The 26010-nt window shown below is 36.5% G+C and overlaps 1 protein-coding gene across 9 annotated transcripts in view; it reads right to left on the bottom strand.

Annotated features, from left to right (window-relative positions):
• Positions 1-26010, bottom strand: part of DLG2 (discs large MAGUK scaffold protein 2) — a 2166350-nt gene that overhangs the window by 1610165 nt on the left and 530175 nt on the right. For 8 of the 9 annotated variants that reach the window (XM_031653896.1, XM_017949244.3, XM_017949248.3 and 5 more), the window contains one exon: positions 21197-21271. The exons of the other annotated variant lie outside the window; for it this stretch is intronic. In XM_031653896.1, the coding sequence (XP_031509756.1) occupies positions 21197-21271 (75 nt within the window). The remainder of the gene's footprint in view (positions 1-21196; positions 21272-26010) is intronic. 9 annotated transcript variants of the gene reach the window in all.

Raw genomic sequence — 26010 nt, 5'->3', positions numbered from 1 at the left:
CTAATGGATAAAACTTTCACTTATTCTCTGAAGGAACTCTAGGCAGTCTCACCTCTTTTCTCTGTCATCTTTTCCTGCTATTCTCTTTAATGATATTTCCAACATTTGATCCCCTTCTCTTCCCACCCAATGGTCAGCAGTTGACCTCCCTTACTTCCTATTTCAAAGAGTAAATAGAAGACATCCCACCGGATGTCTCTCAATTTCCCACCATAAACATACACATGTACTCATATTATCACACATCTGTACTTAGATACATGACACCAACCATGACAAATACTTTCTGGATCTCATCCATTCCCATCTTCTGGGGAAACATTTATTATATGTTAGGTCTTCTCTCTTAACTTCTCCTTAACAATGTCTCATTAGCATTTTTCAATGAAGGGTAAGCTTGTATTAGTCTACACATATATAGGCATACCTCAGAGATATTTCAGGTTCAGTTCTAGACCATCACAATAAAGCAATTATCACCAAAAAGCGAGTCGTACAAATTTTTTTGTTTCCCAGTTGTCTTAGTCCATTTGTGGTGTTATGAAGACATCTGATACTGAGTAATTTATAAAGCAAAAAAGGCTTACTTTGCTCACAATTTTGCTGGTCAGAAAACTGGGCATCTGTTGAAGGCCTCAGGCTGCTTCCACTTATGGCAGAAGATAAAGGGGAGCCAGCATGCAGAGATCATATGGTAAAAGAGGAAACAAAGAGAGACAAGGTGGTGCCAGGCTCTCTTTATCAGCTCTCATGGGAACTACTAGAGCAAGAACTCACTCATTACAGTGAGGACAATGCCAAGCCACTCATGATAGATTTGCCCACAGGACCCAAACACCTCCCATTTGGTTCCACCTCCAACACTGGGGATCAAATTTCAACATGATGTTTGCGGGAGATAAACATTCAAACTATGCCACCAGTGCATATAAAAGTTATGTTTATACTACACTGTAGTCTATTAAGTGTGCAATAGCATTATATCTCAAAAAGCCTTTACTTAAGGTATACATTTTAATTAAAAAACATTTTATTGCTAGAAAAGTGCTAAGGATGATCTGACCCTTCAGTGAGTCATAATCTTTTTGCTAGTGGGAGGTCTCACTTCAATGTTGATGGCTGCTGACTGATCAGGATGGTAGATGATGAAGGTTGGGGTGGCTGTGGCAATTTTTAAAAATAAGACTACAATGATGTTTGCCACATTTACTGGAATTTCCTTTCATGAAAAATTTCTTTGTAGCACATGGTTCTGTTTGATAGCATTCTACCCATAGTAAAACTTCTTTCTGAATTGGGAGTCAATCCTCTCAAATTCTGCCATTACTCTATCAACTAAGTTTATGGAATATTCGAATACTTTGTTGTCATGTCAACAATGTTCACATTATCTTCTTTATAATAAATTTTGTCTCAAAAAAACCACTTTCTTTGCTCATCCATAACAAGCAACTCTTCATCTACTCAGGTTTTATCATGAGATTGCAGCAATTCAATCACATCTTTAGGCACCACTTCTTAGTCTAGTTCTCTTGCTATTTCCATATCTGCAGTTACTTCCTCCACTAAAGCTTGATCCTCTCAAAGTCATTCATGAAGGTTGGAATCAATTTCTTCAAACTTCTGTTAATGTTGATATTTTGACCTCCTCCAATGAACCATGAATGTTCTTAATGGCCTCTAGAATGGTGAATCATTTCTAGAAGGTTTTCGATTGACTTTGCCCAGATCCCTCAAAGGAATTACAATCTATGGCAGCAGTGGGCTTATGGAATGCATTTCTCAAATAATAAGTCTTGAAAACTAAAATTACTCCTTGATTCATGGGCTGCAGAACAGATATTGTGTTAGCAGGCATGAAAACACATTAATCTCCTTGTATTCCTCCATCAGAATTTTTGAGTGATAGCTGCTTTATCAATAAGCAGTAATATTTTGAAAGAGATTTTTCTGAGCAGTAGATTACAAAAGTGGGATTAACATATTCAGAAAACCAGATTTTGGCCATAATCCCGAAAGACACAATCTCAGATGCCATAGTCCTAAGTGTTAAAATCCCAAAAGATAAACATCCTGAAAGTGTAATATCCTGATAACCACAATCTTAACAAATTAAAATCTCAAAAATTTAATTCTGAAAAAAGTTTTAAAATTTATTTAAAAGACATTTATTTAAATTTTTAAAAGTGGATTTGAGAAACACTTAAAAACATGACAGAACACTTCATATGAAACGTTACACAATGAAACAGGCAATAATAACATATATATTTTGGCAAACGTGAACACTTAGGGACACTAAAGACAGTTGCATAGGCAATTTTTGTGAGTACATAGCAGGCATATGTATTGATTAAGTACACATGATGTTTTGTTTTTGTTTGGTTTGGTTTTTTGAGATAGAATCTCGCTCCATCACCTAGGCTGGAGTGCAGTGACACAATCTTGGCTCACTGCAGCCTCCGCCTCCCGAGTTCAAGCAATTCTCCTGCTTCAGCCTCCCAAGTAGCTGGACTACAGGCATGTGCCGCCATGCCTTGCTAATTTTTGTATTTTTAGTGGAGACGAGGTTTTACCGTGTTGGCCAGGATGGTCTTGATCTCCTGACCTCGTGATCCACCCGCCTTGGCCTCCCAAAGTGCTGGGATTACAGGCATGGGCCACCACACCCGGCTACATGTGATGTTTTGATATAGGCATGCAATGTGCAATAATCACATCATGGAAAATAGGAATATCCATCACCTCAAGCATTTATCCTTTGTATAACGAACAACCCAATTACACTCTTTTTAGACATTGATTTTCAACTGTGAGGTGAGTTGTCACCCCTCACCCCCTAATTGCTCAAGGGTCTGCAATGTGTTTTATTCCACTGGAAGAACTTCCATATCAGCAAGTGTTTTTTGATTCAGAAGGTTGCTGGGCTTGTTGAAATGTATTTATTCTCTGACAAAAAAACAATTTTGAAGGCAAGCACTGGCATTATGTGTCAAGGGGCAGAAGTTATAAACAATTCAATCATTTGGCAAGAGGTTTTTTTTTTTTATTTTTTGTGTGTTTTCACTTCTATAATCTTCAAAAAACACTTGAAACATCAAGAGCAGATATTCCCCAACCAGTCCACTCAGACTCACACACTAATCTCCTCTGGAAATATCCTCATAGACACAGCCCAAATAGTGCTTTAGCAGTGTGTTAGTCTGTTTTCACACTGCTAATACAGACATACATGAGACTGTGTAATTTATAAAGGAATGAGGTTTAATGGACTTATAGTTCCACGTGGTTGGGGAGGCCTCACAATCATGATGGAAGGTGAGGAGGAGCAAAGGCGTGTCTTATATGGCAGCAGGCAAAAGAACGTGTGCGGGGAAACTCTTGGTTATAAAACCATCAGACCTCAGGAGGTTTATTCACTATCACAAGAACAGCACAGGAAAGACCTGCCCCCATGTTCAATTATCTCCCACTGGGTCCCTCCCATGGCATGTGGGAATTATGGTAACTACAATTCAAGATGAGATTTGGATGGGGACACCGTCAAACCATATCAACCAGGTTTCAAGGTGTCCATTAATTCAGCCCATTGAAGCCTAACATTAACTCCACCCCTTATCAACTTGGAATCCATTGCATCTCAAACCTTACTTAATTTCCAAATAAAGACAATAACAAGGTGTAATGATAGTTCTGCCCACCATGATGCAACTAATATGATGCAGGTATCCTGCATACAACTGAAAATTCAATAATCCCTTTCCCAGAATTAAACTTTCAAGATTTCGACTTCAAGATTTTAATCTTTTTGGGTTTGGATCTTTTGAGATTTCAACACTGGAATTATGGCTTTCAGGACTGGGACTTTCAGGATTATGATTGGCACTATAGTAAACCATGCTGTCATCCAGGCTTTGTTCTTCCAAGTCTAGAAAATAGGGAGAGTAGATTTAGCATAATTCTTAAGGGCCTACAATTTTCAGAATGGTAATTAAGCAGTGGCTTCCACTTAAAGTGACCAGGTCCCTAAGTTCCTAACAAGAGAGTCAGCCTGTCTTTTGAAGTTTTGAAGGCAGGAACTGACTTTTCCTCTTTATCTGTGAAAGTTCTAGGTAGCACCTTCTTCCAAAAGACGACTTTTTTTCCTACATTAGAAAGTCTGTTGTTTAGTGTAGCCACCTTCATCAATGATCTTAGCTAGATCTTCTGGATAACTCGCTATAGCTTCTATGCCCACTCTTGCTTCTTCATCTTGCACTTTTATGTAATATGGATGGCTTCTTTCCTTAAACCTCATGAAGCAACATCTGCTAGCTTGCAACTTTTGCTCTGTAGCTTCCTTACTTCTCTTGGTCTTCAGAGAACTAAAGAAACTTAGGGCCTTGCTCTGGATTAGGCTTTGGTTTAAGGGAATGTTGTGGCTGTTTTTATCTACCTAAACCATTAAAACTTTCTCCATATCAGCAATAAGGTTGTTCCACTTTCTTATCATCCATGTGTTTACTGGAGTAGCACTCTTAATTTCCTTCAAGAACTTTTCCTTTGCATTCACAACTTGGCTGTTTGGTGCAAGAGGCCTAGTTTTCAGCCTGTCTTGGCTTTTGACATGCCTTCCTCACAAAGTTTAATCATTTCTAGCTTTTGATTGAAAGTGAGAGATGTGTGACTCTTCTTTTCACTTAAACACTTAGAGGCCATTGTAGGGTTATTACCTGACCTAATTTCAATATTGTTGTGTCTCAAAAAATAGGGAAGCTCAAGGGGAGACACAGAGAGAGGGGAACGGCCAGTTGGTGGAGGAGACAGAACACACACTTTTATCAGTGAAGTTCTTGCTCCTATATCGGCACATTTTATAACACCCCAAACCAACTATAATAGTAACATTGAAGATACTGATCACATATCACCATAACAGATATAATAATAATAATAAAGTGTAAAATATTGCAAGAATTACCAATATGTGACAGACAGACATGAAGTGAGCATATGCTGTTGGAAAAATGTTGCCAATAGACTTGCTAAACACAAGATTGTCACAAATCCTTGATTTGTAGAAAACACAGTATCTGTGAAATTCAATAAAGTGAAAGTACAATAAAATGAGTCATGTTTGTATTGTAAACATTCTCTTATTTGCTCTTCAATCCCTGCCACTTTATTGAAACTACTCTAACAATGACTTTCTTGTTGAATAATCTATTGAACACTTCTCAGTCCTTAATTCAGTTGTTTTTTCAGTCCCACCAGCTCTTTAAAATGCTCATTTTTCACTCTGAAAAAAAAAAAATCCCTTCCTTGACCTTGCATTTAATATCTGGTACCAGCTCCTATCCCTTTTTACAGGCCAATTGACATCTCTACTTTCATCTTAAAGACTCTTCAAATTTAACTTTTTCAAAATAGATTTCATTATCCTCCCACTAGCATACCTAAAATGAACCTTTTCCAGAGTTCCCAAATTCAGTAAGTGACACTTCTGCACACAGTTTCATGCAAACCAGGGAGCTAGGAGTAATCCTTGATACTGCTCTTCCTCTTACAACACCCATATAAAATTCACCACCATGTCCTGGCATGTTTACTCCCAAATGTCTCAAATTAATTCATTTCTCTTCATCTTCACCTGTACCCTCATTCGTGCTGAGAGGTGAAGCCAGCTGAGCTTCTGGGTTGGGTGGGGACTTGGAGACCTTTTGTGTCTAGCTAAAGGATTGTAAACACACCAATCAGCACTCTGTAAAATGGAACAATCAGCGCTCTGTAAAGTGGACAAATCAGCAGGATGTGGGCAGGGCCAAATAAGGGAATAAAATCTAGCCACCCGAGCCAGCAGCAGCAACCTGCTTGGGTCCCCTTCCATGCTATGGAAGCTTTGTTCTTTCTCTCTTCACAATAAATCTTGCTGCTGCTCACTCTTTGGGTCCGCACTATCTTTATGAGCTGTAACACTCACCGCAAGGGTCTGCGGCTTCATTCCTGAAGTTAGTGAGACCACAGACTCACCGAGAGGAACAAACAACTCCAAACATGCCACCTTTAAGAGCTGTAACACTCACTGCGAAGGGCCATGGCTTCACTCCTGAAGTCAGTGAGACCACAAACCCACCAGAAGGAAGAAACTCCAGGCACCTCTGAAGGAACAAACTCTGGACACATCATCTTTAAGAGCTGTAACACTCACCACAAAGGTCCATGGCTTCATTCTTGAAGTCAGCGAGACCAGGAACCCACTGGAAGGAATAAACTCCAGACACATTTTGGCAACCCAGATGGGATACATTTTGGTGACCATGAAGGGACACATTTTGGCAACCACGAAGGGATTATCGCCTATCGCCAAGCAGTGACTACCATCAGACCCCTTTTGCTTGCTATTCTGTCCTATTTTTCCTTAGAATTCGGGGGCTAAATACCGGACACCAGTCAGCCAGTTAAAAGCCACTAGTGTGGCTGCCAGACTAAAGACATGGGTGTCAGGCTTTCTGGGAAAGGGCTCGCTAGCAACGCCCGACTCTTCGGAGTTGGGAGCGTTGGTTTGCCTGGAACCACCTTCTGCTTTTCCTGTACTTCTGGGCTGAGCCTTGAGTGGACAGAGAGGAAAGCCATTCAGCTCCGGGATCCTGACAACAAGTTGATTGACCTTGTGGCCATGAGCGGAACTCTCAAAGTCATGTTGCCCAAACAAGACTCGCCCATCTATCCTGACCCTTGCCTCCTGGGTCCTAACGCCTGTCAGACAAACTTCCTCTCACCTCTCTTCTCTGAGGCTAGTTCTGCTTCTAAAAACCACTCCCTGTCTCTGGTGCTTTTCTAGTTTCTCCTATAAGAATGATTTCTAGTATAAACCTCAGGACTCTGTTCCCTTCTTTAGGCATCCGGGCTCATCAATCAGAAAGACATAATTTTTGCCCAAAGCCCTGTCAGGTGGGGGACTATCTGGAATTTTAGGATCCCTCCTCAGACTATCAAGCCTAACAAAAGTTCTCCAAGTCCCCACCCAACCCAGAAGCTCAGCTGCCTTCATCTCTCAGAACCACACCTGGGACATAGCAGGCACCCTGTATATATGTATTGAATTAATAAAGGAGGGAAGATAGATGTATATACAGATTTGAATGAGCAAAATGAATAATGGTGATGAGCTATAGAAGACTCAGGCTGTTTAACAATGGTTGCAATGAAAAACTAGCTATGGGCAAGAGAACAGTTCTGAGGACAAGAAATTTAAGATTTTCCCTCTTTTCTATTGTTTTTTCTTCAGACAATTGTAAAGAGAAGATTTCCCTGTGTCCTACAAAAAGCTATATTTCTGTTGCCAAGGGCTCTCCTCAGCCACAGCCTTACCAGATGTCTGGTCATGATGACTGAAGACAGTTTTAGCTTATTCTGTATACATAGTATAAGGCTGCAGAAGGCTAAGAAAGTCCCTGGACTGGGGATTTTGGAGGAGGAAAGTGGTGATTTTCTCTTTGCTCTAAAATTATGTGAATTGTCCTTACACTGCATGCAATATTTTGCCCTCTTTAGGGGTAGAGTAGAATTAGTTGTATCATTTGTTTGACTTAATATTTTATGTTTGGGCAACATACACGAAAGGAAAGACATTCTTTAAAAATAAGCTCCTAGAATAAGTACTCTAATCAATGGATAGGAAACCAATGAATAGCTTCAAACTACAAATCATAAGGACTGAAGAAAGTGTGCGCTGCAGTTTTACTTTCATCATCTCATTCAATCACAGAGATGACTCAAAGAGGTTAAGACATTTCCCAAATTAAGTAAGCAGTGAAGATAGGATTTTAACCCAGTACCGAGTGACTTCAAAGTCCATTCTCTTTCCAGTGTACTTCACATAGTGTAACCAAGAATAAAACCTAAGTACCTTGATTCTCCAGTTTGGTGACAGAGAGGATTATATTCCCTTCCACAGCCCAGTTTCTTTCCAGATTCTGTGTGCTGTCCAAATGCACAGGGACTGGATTAGATGAGATTCTTTTTTTGGTTTTGTATAGATCTTCCTATAGACCTCAAGCTTTCAGAGAGTCATAAAACTGCCATTCCATGTGTACTTTAAAAAACTGCTTTTGGACAAAGATTTTAGACATTAAGTTTTAGCCCAGAATGCATTTTTGCATCCAAGTTATAAACAGTACAACTTTTTAATGTAAATGCTGATACAACTTAAAGAACAATGGTGTATGACCAAATCCATTGCAGAAACAAACTGAATCTTTCAACAGAGTATTAGCATCTTTAGAGAGAGGATATATTTAAACGTGAATATTAAATTATGCAAAATTTTTGCTTCTACAAAATATAAACTGAAATAGCCTTCAAGATCAATTATCATGTTTATTTTTTTCACCATAGGTTGATAGGTTTAGCCAATTCAGACGTGAATGCCATTAATTATTTTAATTAGGTGTTTGTTCTGAGTTAGGTGAAAATATATGGATCAGCAAATGAAATATTCAAATGTTTATACATATTTTCCCTCACTGCTATCCCTTCTCCATCTGCTCCAGTCACTCTCAGGTTTGGGATTTTGATTAGATGCATTTGTTGTGCCTCTTGTTGCTGAATCAAGGGAGTCAGTACATTAATCTAGGCTAATAATTTTATAAGGCAGGTAAAGGACTATGTTGCCTGCTGCCGAACAGGACCTCCTTGAGGAGCTACAGCAATTAATGTTCCATTCTTGTGTCAAGTGCTGTTAAAAGTTTTCTTCGGGCCAAAGTTTGTCCAAACATTTTGTACAAATCCGCAGAGCTCTTGTGTAGCTGGAGGCTGCTTCATGAAGTTTGACATTGAGTCCTGCTTTGTATTGGTAGTAGGAAGCTGGCTGTAGCTGCAGACATGGCCTTGTGGAATAGCTTTCCCTGCCTGGACTACCTGAGGCTAAATCTAAGGAGGCGAGTCTGAGCATAGTATGAGCACAATCAGAAAAGCAGCACAAAAAGTCAGAACAGTAAGCAGATGCAAGGAAGCCATTGACAAGAAAGCCTCCATATCTGTTTTATATAATTCAGGCACATTAATAACATTTCTTTGTTATTTCCTTGAATTTCTACTTTTGATATAGATAATTTATAAGTACAGAAAAACACAAAGAATAAATATTTTTAAGTCTGTAATAATTATTACTAAGAGTATACTCCTGTTCATATGTTGTATGGCCTTCTATTTTAACATTAAATTGTGTGAAGTACCCATCTCCTGAATGTTGTAGGAAAAGCTTCCTTAAAGAGACATATATGCAATAAAATGTTTTCAAGTGGGATTATTCGCTTGGAAGAACTGTCATTAATGTCTCCATATCTGTAGCTGGTCTATAAATAGCCCCACCAATACCCAAATTAAGAGCACTTGATGGTGTCTGTGTTTGTTCTGCAGTGATCTAACAATACCAGATAAAAGAGAATATGATAGTTAGGGAGAGAGGCCCAGGAGAGTTCATAAGACATTCATCTACTTTGTCTCTAGAAAAAAATCATTATAATTGCACTTTACCTGGCACTCCATAACCAAATCAATCACTTACACTTCTAGAGGCTGCTTCATCACCAAAGGCTAGAACCTATTTTCCAAAAATACTTTTAACAAACACAAGTAGCCAAAATGAAATATAGCAATGGTTCTGAGTTAGGAAATACCTTTCAAAGATACAGAAATTGTAAAAGAAATCACTGTCAGAAAAAAATTAAATTCTATGCTCTTATTAAGTAAATTAACTCATATAAACATCTAAACTCCATACATTTCAGTTATATCTTACACTATCTGAGGTAACTGGAAGTAAGACAAGCTGTGAGAGAGTTCATTGCTCAAGTGCCTTTGAGAGGCAACATAGATTTAAAATGCAACCATCTTCAGAGTTCTCTAGTGCTGATAATAATAATATAATAATAACAATAAAATTAACATGAATTGAGCACCTACTATGCAACAGGAACTGATTTAGGCATATACATATGTTGTCTCTAATTCTGAAAATAATCTTTCAAGGTAGGTAATTATTATTATTTTTATTTCATAAATGAGGAAAGTAAGGCAAAGAGATATTGAAAGGTCATATGGCTGGTGAGAAAAAGACGATTTTAACAAGTTCTGCTTGACTCCAAAACTCATGTCCTTACTTCAGTGCAGTATGCCCTTCTCAAGTGATGGTCAAAAAGATTAAAAGGACGAAGGTTTATCTACTCTGAAAAGCCCAAGTAATGCTAGTACATGTCAATGCACTGTTAATAACCAGTAACAGTACACCACCCAAGGCAAATCTCCTTGCACATATTACCAGGGCTCTCTGCTTTGCCATAAGTCTCTCCTTCCTTCAACACCACTACCGTCTCCACCACAAACTCAAGCCAATGCCTCAGTTACTTACGTTAGAGAAGAGAAAAATCTGCTACTCTGAGAGTTTATGTAAACTGAAACGTGCCGGCCATCTGGTCATCTAAGAACTGTCAAAGAGAGGCTCATAAATGTGAATCTTCCCGAGAATTAAGGTTATTGGAGCATTATATATTTTTGTATTTTGAATGATTTTTTAATTTGCAAATGTTTTTGGTAGCTACAGTTAGAAGACACAAAGGTAATTCTGATGTCTTCTCCAAAACAGCTTTTGAAATAATTTTAGTTTTTTATGTGTTGACTCATGACCAACATTTACGAATGTCAGTCAAGATATAAGGTTGTAATATTCCAGTGACCCACAACCAAATTATCTGATAGAGTGTAAGAGCTTGTTACTGCTTTTAACACTTCTTTCTTTGCTCACTGTCAGATGCCACTTCTCTTGACTGCCAATATAGCAGGCTTCAGCAATGTCCTCTCTGGAATTTCCATACACCTGCTCTCATTACCTGGATTTTCTACTGGGTTAGGTAATAAAATGCCATGATTATGTGAGACATAGCTGAAAAGTCTCTGTAAGGCATTATGGGTCTCTCATGTTCAAACATGTATGCCTAAGAAATATTAAGAATATAGTAAAATCATAAAATAAGTTATCAGTAAATTAGTTGTGAGCACTGAAATACTGATTTAGTCCACTTCAATGCCATTTTTAGTATTTCTCAGTTTATGCTACATAATTGAGATTTTTGGGTATTAAATAAGTAAAATATTGTGTACAGCCCAAGCTCCTGTAAGCTGATGTTAGAGAGAATAAATACTCCATTCTTCCAGGGACTTTTTTAGACACAGAAACAGAACTCTTGAATTGGAAAAACTATGAATCCATTCCATTATGGCATTTTGTACTCCCCTAGCTAACAAATTATTGAATCACCATATTCTGTTAGTAGCCTTGTACAAACCTGTTAAAAAATAATGCTGTAGCATACATTTGGTCATGAGACCAAATGGTCTCATGAGATGGTCATGAGACCATCTCTGGGAGAACATTTCATATTCAATTACTGCAACAAAGGATGAAACCAAGAAGCAGAAAGGTAGAGCCTAGCAACCCCTTAAAAAAAGCCCATTATTAAAATTCCTTCAGTTCTGAACGGTAAGTCATGCTGAATTTCTAAATAGTCAGTCTTGTAACCCTCTTTATACAGTGGCTATATAGATGGTCTTCTCCAAATAAGTAAGATGAGATTAGCAGTTCCAACAATACTGTGAAGAAAGACCTTCAAATGTACTTTTGTGGCTGCCGAGATGGTTGTTCAACACTCCAATATTGTCAAACTGCAATGCATAGAATCCATGTGGCATCCTCCATGATACAAAGAATAGCTAATAAAAACAGCCTCTTCTAAATTCATCATTTTTACATCAAACTCAGGAGCATCAATTTTCCTATAGAGATAGTAAACAATATCAGAAACAGAGCCAAATTGGGAATCCAAAGAACTCATTCTGGCTCCCCTACGTGCTGATGATATGATGCCAAAATAAGTTATTTTACTTCTCTGCGTTCAGTTTCCTTATCTGTCAAACAAGGTAAGAATATGTTCCCTATTCAATCCAGAGTAAATATAAAGTCTGTGAAAGTATTTTAAACACTTGCAAGAAATGTGCAACCCAGAATCTTTAATGGTGCTGTGTTACAGAAAAATAGCCCAGAGAAAGTCAGGCATGGATTATGAGTAGGTAGATTATGCTCTCAGGAATCCTAGAAAAGGACTTCTTAATATTCTAAATAGAAAGCCAATACATTATTTTAGCAAATGAAAGTTTTAAGAATTAAAAACAAACATCAAAAGAAACAAACAAAAATTTCCCTTTCATAATAAAAACAACCAACATTAGTAATTAAGGGAACTTCCTCAACTTGATAAAGGACATCTACAAAAATTTGGACAGTTAACATCATGTTCAGTGATGAAAGACTGAATACTTTCCATCTAAAGTCAAGGAGGTCTGCTCGTACAAATTCTATTTAATACTGTACTGAAAATTCTAGCCACATCAGTTGGGCAAGAAAATTAAATAAAAGGCATCCAGATTAAAAAGGAAGAAGTAAAACTTACTCTATTTGCACATGACATAGTCTCATATAGTATATATAAAATCCCACTAAATTATCTAAAAAGCTATTAGAACTAGTAAGTTTGGTAAGGTTGCTGATACAAGATCAATTAACAAAAGCTGATTTTATTTCCATACACTAGAATGACCAATGAAAAAGTGGATTTAAGAAAACAACTTTGTTTACAATAGCATTGAAAAGAATAAAATACTTTGGATTAAATTTAGCAAAAGAAGGGCAAAACTTGTATCCCAAAAACTATAAAACATTTTAGAAAAATTTAAAGAAGACCCAAACAAATGGAAGGACATTCATGGATCAGAAGATTTAATATTGATAAACAAAGCAATATTCCTCAAATTGATCTACAGAGTCAATGAACTCTCTATAAAAATCCCAGCAGGGTTTTTGCAGAAATTCATAAGCTAATCCTAAAATGCATGTAAAAATGCAAGGGACCCAGAATAGCCAAAACAATCTTGGAAAAGAACAGAGCTGGCATCTCACACTACCAAATTTCAAACTCACTACAAAGCTACAGTAGTCAAGACAGTGTGGCACTGGCAAAGGATAGACACAAAGATTACTCAAACAGAGTTGAAAGTCCTTAAATAGACAGTTATAGTTACAGTCAGTTGATTTTCAACAGAAGGGAAGAGACAACTCGATGGAGGAAGGAATAGATTTTTCAACAAATGATGCCGGGACACTTGGATATCCATATATACTATATATAAAGACTAACTCAAAATTGATGACAGACCTAAATGCAGAAGCTAAAACTATAAAACTTTTCAAAGAAAATGTAGAAGGAAATCTTTGTGACCTTGGGTTATGCCAAGCCTTTTCAGATATAGCATCAAAAATACAGATGACCAAAAAAAGATAAATTAGACTTTATCAAAATGTAGAAATGTTATGCTTCAAATGCCATTACCAAAAGGTAAAAAGATAACCCACAGAACAGGAGAAAATATCTGCAAATCACATATCTGAGAAGGGACTAATAACCAGAACATATAAAGAACCCTTACAACTCAATAATAAAAAGACAAAAGCATTAAAAAATAGGTGAAGGATCTTAATAGACATTTTGACAAAGAAGATAAATGGTAACAAGTACATGAAAACATGGTGACATCACTAATCAATAGATAATTCAAAATCAAAACCAAAATGAGATACTACCTGACACCTATTAGGATTGTTATAATACAAAATATAGGTAATAAAGAGTGTTTGTGAAACTGTAGAAAAATTAAAACCTTCATATATTGCTAGAAGGAATGTAAAATGGTTCAAATGTTATGGGAAACAGTTTGACAGTGCCTCAAAAAATTAAACATAGAGTTAGCATATGACCCAAAAATTTCACTCCTAGGCATATACCCAAGAGAATTGAAAGTACATGTCCATGCAAAAACTTGCACAAAAATATTCATAGTAGCATTATTCATAACATCAAAAAGTGGAAACAATTCAAATGTCTATCAACTGATGAATGGATAAACAAAATCAGGTATACCCATACAATGAAAAATAATGCATGGTACAACATCGATGAACCTTGGAAACATTAGGCTAAGTGAAAAAAGCCGGTCACAAAGGCTGCATATTACATACTTTCACTTATAGGAAATATCTAGAAAGGGCAAATCCATAGAAACAGAAAGTAGATCAGTGATTTATAAGAGCTGGGAGGAGAATGGGAAGTGACTGCTAATGGGTGTGAGGTTTCTTTTAGGGTCATGAAAATGTCCCAGAAATGTCCCAAAATTGATGAGAGCGACAGTTGTACAACTCTGTGAAAGAACTAACAATCATTGAATTGTATACTACAAATGGGTGAATTGTATGGTACGTGAAATATATTCCAGAGAACCTGTTAGAGCATTTAAAAAAACAAAAACAAAACAAAACAAAACAAAACAAAAACTGATGGAAAACAACAATAAGAGATACACAAACAAAAACATCCCAAATACTCATAGGAAGAATGTCATAAAGTTTTATATTCATTCTGTGTTCTATCAGATCTTTGGTTGAATGGCAAAAAAAAGAGAGAAAGTAGAAAGAGGCAGGTGAATACTGAGGTCCCCAAATCAGTCAAGTTGAATAAAGAGGAAATTCTAGGGAAAATATTAAAAATTACAGAAAGAGGAAGCTGGGGACACTGAGCATAATATTCACTATTCCTCCATTTAGTTTCGCAGATCTTGCCAGCAACCTTAGGGCTTGCATCCTCCATTTCTTTGCTCAGGGCATGCTGAACACATGTCTATGTGTCTTCTGTTTTATTTACTGTGTAGGTTTTATGTGTGCACACTGGGAGTGCCCTTTCATCTTTCCCATGAACCAATGCCCCCCTCCATAAATACTGTGGGTTCCCTTTCTGGGCATATTTCAAAGATCAGTGTAACAAAATTATTTTATATGAGTATTGCCGTTCCCAGCAGAGTCTTTAAAACTAGAGAGGAAACGGTGTAAGTTTAAAATACGATAAGGGGCAGAGCTTGGGGAAAAGAGCAACATATCCATTCTATCAAGCTCATCTTCTTTGTACTTTCATTGATTAAGAGCCCCTGACTACAGCAAAAATGAAATTAGAGACACTCCACAGAACTCACATTTCTTAAAGTACATCATGCCTTTTCTGAGATAATTTCCCCTCTGGATTCTTTTCCAATCCTATGGCTACCACCCATATGGCCAAATGTACTCTAATCCCACTGCCCACCAATTTAAGTTCCTGTACGCTGCAATTTTCTGCAATTTTCCTAAAGCTATGATCATCTGATAATATCCTGGCTTCAATTTATAAGGGGACTGCTGATAGCATGAAAACCTTGCCCTAAAAAATAAAAATTGTAGGTAGTCTTTGGAAAAAGAACTCTTCAAAGCCATTCTGGGTCTAATTTCCCAGCCGCAGAGTTAGTCCAGAGGGTGCTATCTTTACGGAAGCTCTGGAAACACCCAGAGAGCAGACACAACACTATTTTATAACTGGGTTAGATGCTTCTGAGTGCCATGGTCTGGGTATTTATGTAGGGTGTACACCAAATTAGGTCACACAATGCATTCTGGGAACAAAAGGGTTGGGAGGAGCTACAAAAAAAAGAAGAAGAAAAAAAACCTTTAGGATTACTGCAGAATAGCTTGTGCACATTGTATTAACTGGTTTCAATTAGATTGAATGATCCTGACTGTGGGTAATGTGAGGCAGTCTCGGAAGGCATGCTGGAACAATTAACACTTTAAAAGAACATCTCCTCTGGTTTCTAAGAGAAGCATCTGTTTTTACTGATTTCCCATGAAAGAAAGAAATTACTTTCATAATCCAGAGACACATAGTAGGAAGATGTTAAAGTGTTTTTAAACGAAAAGGAAATCCTGGCCCCACTCCTTGAAAATGGCTGTATACAAACAAAAATGAAAATGACTGAGAATATAAATAGCTCTCATTAATATGACACTCCTATATCATCGGTTCCTGCCTGTCAGAGAACAAAAAGTTTTTTTTTTTCCCAAGAATCGCAAGATTCTGCTTTCAAAGTCTTAAAGAGTTGTACATTAGCTCCTAGAACCTTTTTCCAGAAAAGATTCTCCTAAATAGGTCTAAATGAGTACCCATGATTTAGTATGGGGTTATTGTCTGTTTTTTACACTCTTTCTCACCAATTTATCCTGCCCCATGCACTCCCTTCTGGAATGACCTATCCTTTTCTTTCTTTCCTTCTAGCAATTACTAAGCACTTAACTATGTGCCAGGTGCTATGTTAACACTTACTATGCATTATTTCATGTAAATTTCAAAATATCCTGTTGTGTGCATAAACTCAGATTAGGTAAATTGTCCAAGGTCATACAGCTTACTAGGAGAAGAGTAATACTTTACTCTTTCCACTGACTAGTGGAAGAGTTAATACTTTAACACAAATCTCATTCAATTCTAAAGGGTGTACCCTTAACTATGACCAAATATTGCATCTTTTGTCTTCCAAAATCCATCTTAAGGCAACTTCCCATTTGGAAAATTTATAGTGCTTTTTATAGACCATTATTAAATAATGTGTTGCCAAGTATAATTATGATTTATTTATACATATTGTTTTCTGCTATACATTGAGAAATCCAAGGGTCAGTTAAAATACATGTTCAGTAACTACTTCTTGAATAAGTAAATGAGAGTTGACATACTCAGAATTCAGTGTTCTAATTTATAAATGCTTACATTTGAAAATGTCACATATCTGCTGATAGTATTATATAGTGATAGAAACATACAGATATAGCAATATCTATAAGTTCCATAATAGCAGTCAACTTAGCTTTTAGAAACTCTTTTCCTAGCATTAATTTCCAGTAACTAAGGGGTGTGCAAATGTGCAACGAAAAAGAATTTTTGTAGCCAAATCATGTGTATTTATATTTTGTATGTCTAATTGATAAAATCACACATTATAGCCATTTCTGAGTATACCTAATAACTAAGAATTGAGGAGATTCAGAATTGGGTTTGGGGATATTCCTCAAAATGATTAAATCCATGCATGGGCCATAGCCATACTGAGTGGTTCACAAACATGCTCTAAAATGCAGCAGCCACTGAAGCTTCTTACAGCTGGTCAAATCTAAAATTCTTTAATTACAAGTGCCAAATGCTAATTCTTAGCCTAGTTCACTCAGATTCAGAGAGCTATCTTTCTTCAGCTGAGTCCTAGAACCTGTGGACATCTTCTCAATTGTTTGCAGATGGCAGAAGCTCAGGTAGCTACTGTGTTCATATTCATGGTCATACAAACCAATAAGGCATATAATCAATTTAAATTCAAAATGTAAGGGTAAGGAAGGCTATCATTCTAGTGATTAATATAGCCACACATGGGGGAGAAACAATTAAACTGGCACACTTTTCACTAGGGAAAAGATATTTCATGTAATCAGAAAGTTTAATTATGTCCATGTTTCTAAATAATTATTAGGGAGTAAAATTTCTTTTCTGTTCAAACCCCAATCTGTACATTATAGTTACTACTAAAAGGACGAGTCTAAAAAAAAAATTTTAAAAATTAAAAAAAACCATCCAGGAAGAGAGAGAACAAATAGACGCCATTGTCAAGGCAATATGTAACTGGTGACAGACATTTGCAAAGCAATCTGGAGAAGTCAGAAATCCAATGATAAAAGCTCTGCACTCAAAATGAACTTGGGGCAAATACATACATGAAAACCAAGGCTTTTTTGCAAAATGTAATAAAGCCTAATTATGAGGATACAATCATTCCAGAATAGAACAACAAAGAGCAAGAATAGGACAGTGGAGAAAGGAATGTAGGAAAGAATAAACTGAATTTGAAAAATGCACAAGGATAATAGAGACTATCAATTTATTAGGCATGTAAGTATGTATTAATTTATTTATAACTTGCTTCAGTCCTTGGAGAATTTAAGACAGCCAAGACTTCTCTTAAGCACAAGGCAAAGATTTTCACTATTTCCGGAGACATGATCAAATGACTATTAATACCAGAATTCCATACATATCATACATAGTTTTTGGTTATATAAATGTGTATGTTAATTGTAGACTCGACTGCCAATATTTTTTATTCTATAAGGTGAATTAAGTTATTATCAAATTATTTCATCATGTTTTAAATATACCCAAGTGTTGTCTACAGTCAGATATTTGAAATAAATAGATTATAAATTATCAAAATCCCAGTGTTAGTGCTTTTTTTCTGAGGCTACTACTTATTACACTAGCTCTAGGGGAGACTTAATAAACATTGCTGACTAGTAGTATTAAACTATTTTCTTTTTCTTTTTGGTTGCAAGTAAATCAAAGAACAAACCCTATCAAAAATAAATAAATTTTTAAAAAACTAAGTATTGAGAAAGAAGTCACATTGATTATTAACAAGTTATTGAGACCATTTCACAGAATCCAAGAGACTTTTGAGTACATAATACCTAAGACGGGCAGATACAAAGCAGCTTTAGAGGTCTAAGCAACTGAGGTTCACGTAACTTTTTCCAAACTATTCTCTCATATGATTCATTCAATATTGATGATTACCAGTATTTGGTATATCTCCATTAAAAATTTCAAATTCCCATGAAAAAATTTCAACTGGTCCTGCTGGAATCAAATGTCTATGCCCTGGATCAGTCAGTCCTGGCCAGGGGCAGGCTCACATAATCTAAACATGACCACTGGGAGCACACCTCTGTGGATTGGGGGTTCTCTGCAGAGAAAGCAGATCAGTATGTGCTGCACAGCTCCTTCAGAAAATATGTATTTCACTGGGAGATATAATTACTTTTATGTAAATAGCAAAGGAAATTTCTGAAACCAATAGCCCCCAGTTCTATGACAGAAATGAAAAAGAAACATCTACTTTCTGTTCTCTCACCTGACCATAGCACTGAGAATAAGACTATAATGCTGGCACTCTGACTTGTGATCTTCAGGAAGAGTCTTAAATGTAGTTGTTTATTTGTTCCTAAGGTTCTACAATAGAACTAGGACCTAATCTGGGATTCCCAGATCCCAAGGGGTTCAACTCCAAGGGAATAATGAAGGATGAACAATTTATAATAATTCAAAAGACAGAATCCTAGTCATGCATTTCCTTGCAACAAGACTGCACAAAGTAATAAAATGTGAAAGTTCTTATATTAATATTTTGGGCTTAAATTACCAGTATATTAAAGGATCAGAAATTCTTATTGATGTTATATATGAGTGTATTTGATTTACATAGGATTACTACCTTATTCATGTTTATATTTCTAGCAATTGGCATGGTACTAGACACAGCTGAATGAAATTACTAAATTTTGTAGCTTGAAAACAAAATTCCTGAAAACATGTATTCTATGGTATTCTCTTAAGAGAAAAGTGTTGAAGAACAATGAAGAGGAGAAATAGAAACTACCAGTCTAAGATGGTAAAATACCATTATTAATCCTCTTTACCAAGAAATCTTAGAGCTGTAAAATAATTTTTAAAAACTTACTAAAGAGAAAAATCAACATATAGGATATTCACTCATTGAAACTTAACTTCCCAGAATTTCTGCCATGTACCAGGGATTTTACTAGCTGTGGATATACCAGGACCCCAAAGAATACATTGTCTCCATGGAGAAACAGATGTAGGAATCAGTAATTATGAAATGATATCATCGGGGATACAATAAAAGAAGTGTTCTATTTATGAACAAATAATAAAATTATTAAAACACATCCTTTCTCAGTTCAAGATCAGCCTGTTCAACAGGGCAAAATCTCATATCTACCAAAAATACAAAAAAATTTAGCTGGGCTTGGTGGCATGCACCTGTAATCCCAGCTACTTGGGGAGGCCAAGGCACAAGAATCACTTGAGCTCGGGAGGCAGAGGCTACAGTGAGCCAAGATCATGCCACTACACTCCAGCCTGGGCAACAGAGTAAAACTCTGTCTCAAAAATAAAAAACAAAAACAAAAACAGAAAAACCACTTCCTTTCTCTATCATAAGTAGTCCCTAAGCATGTACTCTCCTCTGACCATCTGCTCAAAATGTTAACATTTTTATTCTCTGAGTCTCCAGCATGTCTGGGCTCCCTCTGCACAGCAAGAATACCTCCAAAATTTAGCATCATCATCTCTCCTTCACTAAAGGTGATCCCACTTTCTCTTCCTGCCACAGATAAACAAAAACTGAGGGAAAAACTTAATCTCTTACACAATCTGAGTGAAAATCAGGTTCCACCAGGCTTACTGCTAACATAGTTGTAAGACATGCTATGTTAGTCCAGTCGTATCTTTCGGCACCCAGTACCTCAACAATAGATAAGGATATTTAGGAAGCTCCACACATTACTTTTCCATTGCCTACAAGGGGAGTCAAATGAGAATGTCCAAAAGGTAACTTTCGAATTTCTTATTTCCATCACACACAAATTATTTCACGAGAGCCAAACTGTCATTTACAGTATACATAATTCCAAGAGCTATCACTGTCATTTCTTTTAGGCAATCCATGTATTACAGAATATCATACATTCAGCCACTTTCTTCACACCCTTCAGAGCATAGAGTACTAGCATGAGTACATGAAAGGAGAGGTAGGATGTCTGGGATCTGTTCCCAGCGCTACAATTGATGCACTATTCTTACTCCCTTTACATTTAAATCTCCCATCTGTAGCACAAGGATAATGACATAGTACCTGTTTGTTTCTAAGGCACTGGAAAATTCTCTGGTAGAAGATATTACGCAAATGCAGAGACTATTATTACACCAGGAAGACTTGAAAATTGCAAGTTTGTGTGCTCATCACTATTAAGCAGTTGACACAGTGACAAAAGAGAAAGCATCCTTCTTCAAGGCATCTAAAATCAAATATTGCTGAATATGCAGCTATCCTGAAAAATATATGTGCAAATATATTCATTTTAATGACCTTCCAACTCTAACTCATCAATAACCCATTTAAAGTAATCCTTTCCAAGTTATCCTGACTCTGACAAAATGCATGGAATCCCTAATCACTGGTATTTTTTATAATGCAAAGCTTTCTGAAAGGTTATTCTTTCTCCTTGCAAAATATTTGCTCTACTCCAAAATTTCAGAGAGCATTCTGGCTCATTCCACTAAGATTATTCCAAAATATAAAAACATTTATCCTTCAATCTGGCCAATCTTGGAATAATCAAACTTACAGTACAGTGGTGGACAGGCATCCAAGCAGGGGCTTCCACTGAACAATTCTGGGCTGGGCATCTGCCTTGGTTTTGCTGCAAATAAGTAAAAATGATATTATATTCAATTTATTATGTGCCAGTATATATATATACTAGCTGACATGTTTATTATCAATGTTTGTTACCTTATTTATAATCATAGCAGAGAGAGAATGCTTTGTTGGTGCAATGCTGCAGAAAACTAGGTACATAATTTCTACTCTTATCAAAGGATAAGAAATTATCCTTTTCCTTTTTTATTACTCTAAAGACTACATTTTTGGCACCAGGCTGTCTCAGCATATGACCTTCCAGGCTTCAATACCAACCACCTGAGAACTCTTACAACCCATAGGTTGACTGTTCTCTTCCAGGCTCCTAATCAACCCTGATACATGCTGTACTCCTGTGAAATCACATGAGTCAAGGTATAGAATGACTGTTTATTTGTCTCTGTTTCCAGACTATAAGCTAGTGATGGTGATTCTCTCTAGAGTGTTTCATAGAACTCCAGAATGTTGGGTTGAAAGGGACAGATCTTAGAGGCCTTCTTATCACATCAAAAACTGAAGTGCAGAGAAATAAAACAATTTTCCCAAGAAGTCAAAAGTTTGACATTCTAAGTCATTTTCTAGGCACTTCTTTCTACAAAAGAAATTTATCTCTAGTTAACTGTTATACGTTTGTTGTAATTCCTGTAAATTTACTTCGAATGGGCTTTTAAAAATAATACAGTGCTTTACTTTCACCAACAATACTGCTCCACCCCTTTGATAACGAAAACTGATTAGTCCAAAAGGGGGGGAAGGATTTTAATAAGCCATGCTTTATCTTTTATTTCTTTCATTGTATTCTCAGAGATAATACAGGCATACTGATAATGTTAATAATCACCATTAAAAACCACAGCTGTGATTTATTGAGCAATTAAATATGCAAGGCACTATTCTGGACACATTATTACTCGTCCCCACAATAAACATAAGTAAGAGTATTATGCTCACTTTGTAGTGGAGAAAACAGAGACTTAGAGAGGTTAAGCAACTTGGCTAAAAGTCAACCTACTAGACAGCAGCATCTCTGAGATCGCAGCAAGACTCTGGCTGACTCTGGTGTCCATGTATGCTCTTTCTTTTATAAGAAGTTGCCTCTGTTATTTTAGACTGTCTCTTTAATGGGTGTTAAGGCATGTCATCATCCAATCTGATTTTGTCTAATGAATGATCGTAACATTTCTGATTTAACTGAATAAAATACTGAATTCAGTACTCCTATCACACTAAAATTTTTGTCTGTGATTTGTAAGCTTTTTAGAGCAACTTTATTTGGTTGATCTATTTTTAAGGCATCACTAAGCCCTAAAATGCTGTATGAGTGATTATGGATAAAGTCATCATAAAAATAAACTTATATCATCAATCTCCATGATCAGTTTTCTTGTTTGAAACAAAATACGATATGCAGCAGCATCAGAGTACAGAAGGTACACTGGACTTGTGTCAGATAACCACAATTTTAAGCTAATTTTGGCCATGTGCTTGCTGCCATGAAATGCTCTTGGTAGTCACACCTGTGAAACAGTGTTAGTATCTTGCCTAATTCACAGATAATAGATATAGATTCTCCTCAGATCATTATATCACAATTTGCAAGAAAGCTACTAATTAGAACACACAACATATTCACAAAATATGACGGGTGCATAAATACGGTGTGTTTCAACTTCTATGGTGCTCAGCATGGGATAAAGAAAGGTGGAAATGTGTGTTTCTGTTTTGTCTTCTATTATTACCTGATTTCTGACACTAAGGTCTTCTCGTAAGTGTTTTAACTAAGAATATTAACAGTGATTTTACAAGGCCAAACAAAAAAGACTACTGAAGACAGATGCCTTGTGAACATAAATTATTCTTTAATCCTATTGAATGACGAGCAAAAAACATTGAAATAGAAGTTAGAACCTTGGATTTTAGTTTAGTGTTCCCATTGATCTATCTGTGGAACTTTGGAAAACTCACTTTAACACTTTAGACTACATTTTTCTCATTGGTAAAATGAGAAAGTTGTATTGGATCCATGATTCAATGTGGAGAGAGGAAGTGTCACATTTACCCAAAGATCTTTCTCAAACTGTATATAGTTCCACCAATAATTTAATGTTTGGTTTTCTCTACCAAAGGGATGTACCCTGCAGTTGAGATCATTTATCATTCTGATTTACTGATGAGACATCTTTTAGGGGCTTGGGAATATGAACAGGAAATGGTTATTTCCCTATGAGTTTCAGTGCTGGCAAAGATTGACAACCACTAGACTAGATGGTCTCGAAAGAGTCTTCCACTTAAGTGTGGTTATTGAAAATCCTAACCTCATGTTTTGTCTACCACTTCGTTCTACTTCTAAAGAAGACAAGATCTAACATGGGTCAAGGAACCCACCACAGTAGGTGGAGAAGGAAAGGGATTTAAAATTCTTTTTTACTCGAAGTCTTCATTCTCCTTCTTATCTTTTTTTAACATTCAATGTGTACACTGTGGCATAGCAGAGTTTGGGCCTACCTCCTACTCAAAAGAGTAGGAGGCCACCTCCTTAGAAGCCCAGCTAGAACCAGAATAAACACTAGGGGAAAGGACACTCTCATGTCTAACTCTTAGTTAATTCTTAAGCCAAAAATCAAGGGAGAACATTAGAATTCCCTCAAGGGACAACTTAGCTCTCTAAGCAAAGATTTAAGATAGAAGTTGGAGACAAATTCCCCTAAAGATAAAGCTTTCCCTCCTCCCTTCCCTCCCATTCATCTATACAGGATGTTTATACCTATAGATTAATGATACGTGACTAGACCAGGATTCGGGGATTTGCAATGCTGACCATTAAAAACATGTCCTCTTAAAAGACAAAACTATCAATGGGTCTTGGTGTTTTAAAAACAAAATATGACAGGTGCATAAATAAGGTGTGTTTCAACTTCTACGGTGCTCAGCATGGGATAAAGAAAGGTAGAAATGTGTGTTTCTGTTTTGTCTTCTATTATTACCTGATTTCTGACACTAAGACAGGTTGATGTCTTCAAATCTCTTAATCTTCCTTGGTTGTCTGTTTCTCACTTTAGAATCTTGACATATTTCATTCCAGAATATTCTGAGAACATTAGCTAAATATGCTGAACAATTACACCTAAGATTGATTGTATAAATATGTAACTACAAAGAACTTGAAAAGTGACCTCAAGAACTCTAAAGATTTTCTTCTCAAACCATCCCATCCCTCCAAAGACGTAGGAATATTTTTTCATGTATCAGGGGCTTGTACACAGAGTGCTTTGGAGTTTAGAAAATGCTTATATAGACATTCATAAGACATTGGCTTATATAGACAATTCATCCTCAGAAAAAGTTGTGTGTGGCAGAGTGAGAGATGATTCATACAAATAAAATTTTGACCTAAATATTTCATTAAAATAGCATGTTCTTTTGAAAGCAGAGTAAGAGCTGAAAGGTTCTATTGTTCTACTGTTCACAGTAAAATGATCCTCATAATCAAAGGAGTCTTTTTTTTCCGGGTGGGGGTGTGGTATTGCGAAGTGTTGCATGATAGGACTGTACACATATTTGTTCATTCATTTACCCATCCCTCGCTTGCCAAAATACACTCCATGAATGGTAAGTTGGGTATATAGAGAGATTTAAAATTCAGAGCTATAAAAATTTAAATAATCCGTATTCTCCAAAAGCTCCCAACTTTTTAGGAGATACAATACAATGTGCTGAGTTTAAAACAGGGTTAAACAACAGGACCATTTATCCATTCATCCATTCATGTAGTTGGTCAACAAGCATTTATTGAGCAATTACTAAGTGCCAGTTATTGTATTAGGAATAAGGATATATCAAGACTCAGTATGTGTCTAAAAAAGTACTTATTCTAAGGAAAAAAATAAACTAATAAAGATGCAGTTATAAAGCAATATTACTGATATGGGATAAATAAACCATTACATGATAGATCAAAAATATTCAATGCAGCCATTCTTGGGGCAGGAGTAAGAAATTAACAAGAGTAAGGGAAAATCATACAGAGGAATTGAGGCGAAAGGCGGAAGTATTTAACTCTGGCTGGGTAACTCAGGAATGTCTTTGTTGAAGAGACACTTCAGGTTTCCAACACAGTTTTAAGGAGGCGAAGGTGTAAGAAGAGGGTGTTACAGGCTAAAGGTCTCAATGGACCATCTGATAGTGCAAAGTAAAGACATTATTGGCCTTGTCAAGAAACTTCTCAATTCTAGACCTCAGAATCCTGGGACTCAGGAGAAAGAATGATTTTATGCTATACAGAGAGCTGACTTCAGCCTTTCCCTTTATCTCTTCTTCACAAGACAAAATGGATAGCTGGGTGTGGGATAAATGAGTCCTATCAGGAAGTGGACATGGAAGGACCCAGATCAGATCCTATGAAACCCACAAGAGGCCCTCCTGAGTTTAATCTTTGAACAAGCATTTCAGCTGTCTTACTCATCCCTGAGACTCTAAAGGATTTGACAGATGAAGAAAAAGAGGTCAAAATGAAGCCCAAGGAGCAGAACTAAGTGACTTTTTGCATGCAGAACTAAAATGACATGCAATAATGTGTGTGCAAATGGACTGTGAGTTGTAAAGTACTTTAGAAATGTAATGGGTAATTATAAAGCTTTAATTATTTGAAAATTATTTTTATGAGCTAATTCTTGTTATTAAAATTACTAGAGCAGTTTTTCTGACTTCTAGTCTAATATACTCGCTAGCACATCAAGAGTT

Source organism: Papio anubis, chromosome 12, assembly GCF_008728515.1.
Source record: "Papio anubis isolate 15944 chromosome 12, Panubis1.0, whole genome shotgun sequence".
NCBI lineage: Eukaryota > Metazoa > Chordata > Mammalia > Primates > Cercopithecidae > Papio > Papio anubis.
This window is presented reverse-complemented; position numbering and strand designations above follow the sequence as displayed.